This window comes from Condylura cristata, unplaced genomic scaffold (genome assembly GCF_000260355.1).
Source record: "Condylura cristata isolate star-nosed mole 26May11 unplaced genomic scaffold, ConCri1.0 scaffold00001, whole genome shotgun sequence".
NCBI lineage: Eukaryota > Metazoa > Chordata > Mammalia > Eulipotyphla > Talpidae > Condylura > Condylura cristata.
Window position 1 is genome coordinate 76,336,660 of NW_004567102.1, and position 9,550 is coordinate 76,346,209.

Genomic DNA, 9,550 nt, shown 5'->3' on the forward strand with positions numbered 1-9,550 from the left:
GCCTGTTCTGCTCCCCACTCTGTCTCTGGTGAATCCTCTCACCACCCCTGCACCTCTGGCCTGTACCCATTTGGTATGCTTAAATAAATAAATCTTAAAAAAAATTAATCCCCCAAGATAAATTTATGGATTTGATTGCTCCAACATTCGAGAACACCTATATGTTAAAAATACATTTAAAAAATCCTAAAATATTAGCACCATTTTCAAGACTATGCCAAGGGTTCATTTCTCATCCAGACTGATTGGAAAGAATATCAAGAAGTCATTTATAAGTTACATCATATTTGACTAGCAAACTGAAAGCAGCTGTTCTCCCTAGTAATGAATTAAAAAGCCTTTAAGTGAAGGCACAGGTGGAAGACGTGTTTATCTGTTGAGATACACAGTGTTTTTGGTGTGGACCCAGGACATTTGTATGTTCCATACTCAGCTGCTGGAAGTTTAAGTTTCCAACTTTGATAGAAAGCAGTTTGGCCATAAGTATTACATACACTGCATACAGGTATGTGTGTATGTGTGTGTGTTTTTCTGATCCACCAGTTTTGCTTTGGGAAACCTATGCTAAGGTGAAGGTCAACTGTGTGGAAAACAGCCACACAAAAAATATGGCTTGTAAGGTCTTTCATAAAGTAAAACTGGACTAGCAAATCATCCCGCTGTAGGAAAGGATTAACTAAAAGTGAATGAAAATATATAGAGAGAGCTAGTGTAGATATTCACAAAGATATTTATTAAGGATGAATATTGCTTATGTTCTAAAGTTAAATGAAAAATAATAGTGGCATTTCTGCTTCATAGAAGGAAAAAAACGATTGGGACAAAAATAAAGCCACACTCCTAATTTTCTATGGTTGGTTAAAAAAGGTGTTTTCCCCTTGTTACTTTGGATTCAGAAACGGCCATTTCATTGTAGTGTTGTGAGGGTCTGTGTGATTGACTCCGTGACTACCGGAGACATGCAGATATTACTGTTGGAAAGACCTTTGCTATTTTAGCATTTTAGCATTAACCATTAACCCCCCCCCTTTTTTTTTTTTTACTAAACTTACATGTAAACCTGCACACACAAGTCACTATTACACTGCTGCAGCCAGATATGCTGTTCACTTACTAACACTGGCTATATTTTTTATTTCAGCTCACCCTAGTGTCCAAAAGGTGGTGCTAGCATCCTCTGCGTCAGATGTTTCTGTTCAGTCTCATCCTGCTTCGGAAATTTCAATTCCTGCTGATCTGGACAAAATGATAACAGAACTGGCCGACTGGCTGGTATTGATCGACCAGATGCTGAAGTCCAACATAGTCACTGTCGGGGATCTGAAGGAGATCAATAAGACAGTTTCCCGCATGAAAGTAGGTGCCCAGTGGAAAAGGCTGGTCATGGAAACACCCAGCACAGAGGTGGTCAGACTCTGCCCTCAATTACCTCGTGCTCTGGGGGAATGAGCTTGAGAAAATGTTTTCTCTCTCAAACAGCCTTCCTTAGCTAGCTCTAAGCAGAAAAGCTTTCTGCGCATTTGTCCTGTTTTGTGAAGCTGAGGTTCACCAGCTGGAGTCTCACACTGAGGATCTAAGTTAATTGACGTAAAGTTACCATTACGCCTAGGATGATGTAGGTGATTTCTTGACTCACTTTTCCAACTTATACTTCATAATGACCTTATTTGTTTAAAAGCTCATTTGGGAAGAGAGAAGTTCCCAACTGTAAATTTATGACTATACACATCTACCATCTAACTTCAACTTGTGAAGTTCTTCTCTGTCCCCAAGGTCCCCCACCCCCACTGCTTCTGTTCTATAGGATTACAGGAAAGAATATGCTAGATGGAAATTGGGAATCTCCAATCACTAACTTTGACTAAGTGTTTATTCTGAGTTTGGTATTTTTCTAAGTATTTGACATCTGTTATCTCATCCACTTAAAGAGTCTCATGAGGCAGGTATTGTTTTTGTTCCCAGTTACAGGCATCCCAGACAGAGGCAGAGGCTTGGTGCAGACAGGGAGGAAGTGGCTGCCAAAGCAGGGCCTCGCAGAGCTGGAGAGCAGCTGCAGAGACCTGCTAGGGGAGCCAGGCTGGAGGGGTCAGTGTGAGCTTCTGGCACCCAGAGGGGCAAAGTGCGCCATGTTCCTGGTGGAGGCATTGGCATGAGTGTGGGCGGGGCTTGGGGAACATGAGGGACACCGAGTGAACATTTGTGCAGTGAAGAGGGGTCGTGGGACGTGAGGCGCTGTGCGGCTGCTCGCGCTCATTTAGTGAAGGGCGGTAGGGCAGCAAAGCCATTTGGACGTCTCGACTAGAAGAGGTCTTGGCAAGCATCTATTTTTCTTACTTTTTTTTTTTTTTTGAATTTTACTGGACTCTGATGATGACCAGGCTCAGCTTCAGTAACAGACTGGGAATAGTGAGTAGTATGGAGTGGAGACAAGAGATGCTTACAGCGAGGAAAAAGCTCTTTCCGAGTGACTAAGATGATGCTATTGCAATTACTGGAAATAAGGAATAGAGAATAGGGGATCTGGGTGGGGGTTGACTGATTTCGTTTCAGACATGTTGTTTCGAGAGGATCTTAGGCTATTTTGAAGAAAATGATCAGCATTCGTTGACATGTCTCTCTGGGATTCAGGATTAGTAATTGTGAATAATCCATTTTGAAATAATATTCGATGGGAGCTTTTGAAACCAGCAACATGAGTGAATTCATAAAGAAGAAAAGCTGATAGAGGATCTTCGCCAATTATTTGTACTGACTATAAACTGAATTTTCAAATCTTCAGGGCTATTCATTAGTTTTATACTTAAAGCACACTCTTTCTGATGTCAGTTTTTCTCCCATATTTATCAGTACTAAAAAACAATCGTTTTCTAAAACTGTAGTTTTTCATGTCTAAGGTTATTTAATTTGTAATTACTCAAATTAGCATTTTTCTTAACACTCAGTTCCATTTCTGTGGGTGACGCTACTTTCTATTCACATCTGATAGCAGACATGCAAGTCATGAGTGACAAATAGTTGCTCAGTGTTTTCAGAGTTTTTGTTATAGTTTTCAAAGGGATGTTCATTGAACTTTCTCAGACTGGATATGCAAATGAACCATAAGTAGCTTAATATTTCTTTTTTGGTCACAGAAGTAAATTACCTTACTGGGGATGTAGGTGAGAAGTGAGAGAGCTGAGGTTTGAACGTGGAACATTTAACTCCAGCTCCTGCTTTCTCTTCTGTGTCATCAATGCCACACAATTCCTTATAGGAGAAAGATAGCAACTTGATAGATGTTAAGGTTCTTATCTTGTCACTTATAAATTGTTCTTAATCATTTCTTTCAACAGATCACAAAAGCTGATTTAGAACAGCGCCATCCTCAGCTTGATTATGTTTTCACATTGGCACAGAATTTGAAAAATAAAGCTTCCAGTTCAGATGTGAGAACAGCAATCACAGAAAAATGTAAGTTTAAAAGATTATATATTATTATCCATTTTTCCTGAAAATGGTCTCAGGTACACATACGCACTCAAAGATTATTCAACTAGAAATGTTCTTTGATATTTGATGCTGTGATTGATTTATTTATTGATAAATAAATATAGCTCTTATTTTTATGTTAGTGGGCGTGGTAGTAGTAGTAATTCCTTTATGAATTCTTTAATGCATTAATTGACATCAATTAATACACAGAGGATCATGGTGCTTGTAGTTGTGTTTTGTACAGTGGTCATGAGCAGGTATAACTCTCGTCTTATTTCTCTTTCCATTTTGGTTTCAGCCAGTTTTGCCTGGTTTTCTGGTTTAGTCTGCAAGAAAATATAAATGGGGCAGAGCAAGATGTACGGGGCGAGAGTAGGGAACTTGTTCCAGGCTGGGACAAAACCGGATCTCTCTCAGCATTCAAAATTCATTCTCAAACTACTTATTGGGAAACTACTAGATGTGTATATGCCTGGCACTAATTTGAAATTACTTTAGTTAGAAGCAAATAAAACAAAAGGAAAATAAACGTATAGAACCCTAATAAGAAATGTGCTCTTTGCATTAAAGCACCAGTGAAATCTGTGCCGCACACAAGCCAGTCTCCATTCTCAGGAATGTCATCTGGGGAACATCAGAGTCCACTGTCATTGTGCCTGCTTACAGCCCCGGGCCCTGTCTAGCTATCCTGTGCTACTATCTATATATTCTTTAAAACATCCTGACATTTCTTAGTCTCCGTATTTTATTCGTGTCACTTTTTTTCTTTTTGGCCTTTTCCTCCCAGGTGAAATTCTACTCAGCAACTAAAATGTCACCCACTTTATGAAGTCTTCCCCATCTTCTGGTCTCTTGTGAACTATAATATTTTCTATCTTTAGTTACTGTGGCAGCCTTTCCCCCCATAATTATCTTGTAGATCTCAGTTACTTTAATTCTCTCCAGTACATACATGGTGAATAATCAACTCTCACAGTGCCTGATGTAAAATATTAGATACTTAATAAATGTTTGCGGCAGTGTATAAGGGGTATTTTATTACCTTTCATAATATCTCTCAAGGGAAGAAAGTCAACTATGTTCCCTATGAAAAGGTGTTTTGAGTCTATTCTGCTACTTCAGTTTATGATCATTGCCCCTAAATTATTCAATCAATCAAAAATTGCTTCCTTAAATCTCTCCTTGACTTGATGCTAAAAGTGAGAAAAGGAAAGAAGGGAGGGGGAAATGAAGAGGGCAGAAAGATACTAGAAAGAGAGCATTAAGGAAAAGAAGGAGAGAAAGAATCAATATGGCTTTTTTTTTTATTATAAAGAGCTGCTGGGTAACTTAGATTCAATACAACTTTAGTCTACTTGAATGTTTCTTTGGAACTTGAGCATACAAAAATACTTTTGAGAAGGATTTCATGTTGCAGTAAAACAAATGTGAAAAGCATATTCAAATAATTGGCTTTATTTTAAAATCAGGACTACCTTAGAACATCTCTTTTGAGCATGACACGTGACTGTATTTATGTCTTAACATTGTGAACATGCAGGTAAGCACTGTTAAACTCTGCCTTCATCTAGCCAGAGAGGAATTTATTTTATTTATAACTTGGTTTATCAGCTATTTTTATTGTGAATTATCTTAGTGCATTTAAAATAGCATTTAATCCAAGACTGCTTCCTTCAGTAGTAGTTTCAGAAATATATCAGTTGTATAATATAGCAGATGTGTACTCAAAGTCCTTTTAATGTATGTGGCACTTTGTCTTCTTTCTCTTCTTCTTGTAAACTTATTTATGATAGACATATTTGTTCTCAGGCATCTTCCCCTTTCCTGATAGTGATTTTTCTGGGATTATGTTTTCAGTGGAAAAGGTCAAGAACCAGTGGGATAGCACTCAGCATGGAGTCGAGTTAAGGCAGCAGCAGCTGGAAGACATGACCGTTGACAGCCTTCAGTGGGAGGACCACAGGGAGGAGACCGAGGAGCTCATGAGAAAACACGAGGCTCGGCTCTATATTCTCCAGCAAGCCCGGCGGGACCCCCTGATCAAACAGATTTCTGATAATCAGGTGAGACTTGGATACTTGTGGGTTACTATCAGTTTGTTGGTTGTGCTTGCGTGTTATGTGATATTTAGACTTTTCCATGATGTTTTTCAAATTCTCAAGAGTACATACTGCGATTTATGGAAAGGATCTGACAGGGAAGGTTTGGAGAAGTTTCTGGAGGAGGAATGAATCGAAATATGCATGTCTCCTAGATTTACCCAAACTGACACTTTGCAAATGGAAACCCCGTGAACCCGTGTTAGAAAAAGACTATTTTAGTATTCCAGAAACTCACCCTCAGCTTGTTTCCTTCTCCACCCTGGAGGTTGTTTTGATTTGTGAGATTTCCTGAAACTTTTGTTTAGGGTTTACTGTAGTGAAGACATTAAATCACAAATAAGCTTACTTTCTATTGATGTTTTTATAACTAAACCATTTTATCAGATACTCTTTTTTGTGATTAGTTTGATGATGGAGTTGATGATATTCCGCATTTAAAGTATTTTTAAGCTGCTGTTTTATATTTTCTCTACAATCATAGACATCATTCTTAAAATGGGCATTATGGTTGTTAGGTTATATTTTAGTGTGCCTTTTTTTTTTCCTCTTTAGATAGTTTAAGATGAAAGTGTACATTTATTAAGAATATAAGAAAGAGTATGTGGGAAATAAAATCTAAAACTCGAGAGCTAGTAAACTTTCTGCATTGAGTTCTAAAAGGCAGGAGGCCACCAGTGTTGGTTCCTGGATCTTTCAGCTGCTTATATTTACTGAATGTTTATACGAAATGATTCAATCAGCCAAGCTGATTTTCCTGGACATAGGACTCCAGCATGCAATTAAAAGTGGTTCCAAATGTCCAACCATCATTTCAGACTAGTCTTTCCTCAACAACACTATGGTTTTCTGAAATTTCAGTGTGGATTTTTGTGGCAGTGATTACATGTAAAATGTTACAGGAGCATTTACTTGTCATTTAGACTTCTTGGGGAGCATCTTGATCCAGGGGTTCTCAAAGATGGAGAAAGCATATCAAAGAACCAATATCTGTCGACATACTTGGCAGAAGTTTAGCTATTCAGGGAATTCCCAGTAAACTTTGCTTGGCTCCAGGCACTTCATTTTGTAAACACTAAGAGATCCAGGCATGGGAGACAGAGGACTTCCTTGTTAGTGCCTTTTCCATCTCTAAGCATGGACAGAAATTCTAAGTTCATTATTATATGATGGATGTTCTTACAGGATCAGGTGAATAGCAGAAAGCATGAAAAACACAAGTGGTTTTAGGTAAAAAGGACCTCAAGGAGGAAAAGAATAATCTTTTACTATCACCTGCGATGTGTTTCTTAGACATTTTCTAGTTTATTTTGTTTTAAGCTTACATGCAAGGATTTGTCTCTTACTTTGTTTTCTTCCCTTGATATCTTTATCAAAAATATATTAAAACCTACTGGGACGGCTCGTGTTTCGATCATACTAATTATTGAGTGAGCAAGTCTAACAATTATACTCGAAATTTTACCTTAGATATTGCTTCAAGAACTGGGTCCTGGTGATGGCATCATAATGGCATTCGATAATGTCCTGCAGAAATTACTGGAAGATTATGGTAGTGATGACACAAGGAACGTGAAAGAAACCACTGAGTACCTGAAAACATCATGGATCAATCTCAAACAAAGGTAATGCTAAGGTCTTGGTGATGAGAGTTTGATTGCGTTGGCTTTTCGTGGAAACCTGCCAAATATATGACAATTGGAAGTTCATTTAATCATTAGTTTTCTTGTTTTTAGGTTATGCTGACTGTACACATACACACTCACACCCAGTATCCATCTATACCTACGTAGATAGGTATATTGAATATATACAGTATCTACCTGAATTTTAAAAAAAAGATGTATATATGCATACAGAACTGGATACAGGCCTTAGGTGCAGGGGCAGTGAGAGGATTCACCAGAGACAGAGTGGGAAACAGAACAGGCCGACTGATGAAGTACACTGCTGAGGGGAGCAGCGGGCGGGTCAGGAGAGGTCTGCCACGCCTCTGGGGCTGGGGGTGGAACTAGTCCTCACGTGGCTGTGGCTTCCTAGTTCTTTAACCTATTGTGCCACCAGGGAGGGCCCTGTACCTAAATTTCTACAAAAGTTTGTCTTTGAGTAAATCTGAGTCTTGCTGATGATTATTTTATGAATTCTGATTTTCACCTGCCTTTTGATATTACCCGAATTTCCTGTCCCCGCTGATGGAAGGAACACTTTGTGAGGTCCGGATGTTTTAGGGTAATATTGTCCCTAATATCATTAAAATATTGTCCCTAATATCATTGAAGTAGCTGCTGTTTGACCAGATCTCCTTAGTTGAGGATCCACCCACTAGATTCCTGAAACGTGTTGTGTGCAGTTCAGTCTCCAACTAAGTTATTAGCTTTTCTCTCATTACTTTGTCTAGTATATTTGGAACAGTCTAAAATAGATATGTGCTTATAAAAGATTTTTCTGTCACTCGAACACTTATGATTTGAGGAACTATAAACAGTGCTTAACATTTAAGATTGCATATTTATATTCATCATCAGTAGAAAGTATTTCGTTACACAGTACCTGGAATACCTGTCTAAATGAAATTATAGTTTCACACATCTTTATATATTCAAACGCATTGCATCTGCTTGAAATCTAATTTGATATCAAAACACATTTATTGTGTGAATAAAGTGGATAACATTCAAGCATTTTCTGTTATATATTACTGGTAATAAAGTATGGCTTAATATTTAATAACATTTTGACATTTTATTTATTTTTAGGATGCTATTTTTAGTTAGAATCTCTAAAGTAGAATTTTCTTTTAAAGATTTATTTATTTATGCACACAAGAACTGGGGTATAGGCCAGAGGTGCAGGGTGTGAGAGGAGTCACCAAGACAGAGTGGGGAGCAGAATAGGCAGATTGAAGTACACTGCTGAGGGCAGCAGTGGATGGCACAGGAGAGTTCTACAGTGCCACGTGGGTCATCTTCCTGGCCTGAGATAGATCTAGTGTTTCAGGGGCTGCAAACTGCTTCATAGTGCTGAGCTTTAACCCACTGTGCCACCATGGAGGGCCCTAGAAATTTTGGCAGTTGGAAAGAGGATGATGAGGGCAGTATCTGAGCCAAAATGTGTTGCTATGTAGAGCTGGGATTCTGGAGGGAACAAGACAGAGGCAGCAACTGTGAAACTCAGAAATATTTAAATCACAATATGGCTATAATCTTGGTCTTTCTAGCATTTGAATATGGCTGTTCCAAGAGATTGTTTGCCTGTAAGAATAATTCCAAAATTAAGGCAGAGAGAAGGGTGAATTGAAAATAGTTTTATAACACAAACTTCCACTTATAAAATAATTAAGTGCTGGGGGGATAATAAAGCATCATGACTCCAGTTAGCAATACTGCATTGTATATTTAAAAACTGCTAAGAGAGTAGATCTTAAAAGTTCCCATCAAAAGAAAATGGTGACTTTGTTTGGGGTGATGGATGTTAATTAAAATTAACATGCTAGTCATTTTGCAGTATATGCAAGTGTCAACACTCTGTTGTATACCCAAACTAATGCTTTGCTAGGTGTCAATTATATTTCAGTTAAATAAACCATTTAACAAACAGAGATGGTCCTGAAGCACACTTTGTGTTTCCCAAAATTTTACATATTAGCATTATGACTTTGTTTTGTTGTAAACAATGCCAGAAAAGTTGATAACTTAAGAATATATGGTTTGGCCCTCCCTGGTGGTGCAGCGGGTTAAAGCGCAGCACTAAGAAGCTTAAGCCACTTCCGCATGAGTTCGATTCCCACCTGCCCCGGAGGTGACCACATGGCGCAGCAGACCTCTCCTGATCCGCCCGCTGCTTCCCTCAGCAGTGTACTTCGTCGATCTGCCTGTTCTGCTCCCCACTCTGTCCCTGGTGAACCCTCTCACCCTCCGCATCTCTGGTCTGTACCCCAGTTCTGTATGAATAAATAAATAAATCTTTATTTTAAAAAAATG

At 38.6% G+C, this 9,550-nt stretch overlaps 1 protein-coding gene across 1 annotated transcript in view; it reads left to right on the top strand.

Annotated features, from left to right (window-relative positions):
* UTRN (utrophin) overlaps positions 1–9,550 on the top strand; it is a 237,827-nt gene that overhangs the window by 219,077 nt on the left and 9,200 nt on the right. Inside the window, exons 47-50 of the mRNA XM_012735025.1 lie at positions 1,142–1,356; positions 3,333–3,450; positions 5,329–5,534; positions 7,041–7,195. Coding sequence (XP_012590479.1) covers positions 1,142–1,356; positions 3,333–3,450; positions 5,329–5,534; positions 7,041–7,195 — 694 coding nt within the window. The remainder of the gene's footprint in view (positions 1–1,141; positions 1,357–3,332; positions 3,451–5,328; positions 5,535–7,040; positions 7,196–9,550) is intronic.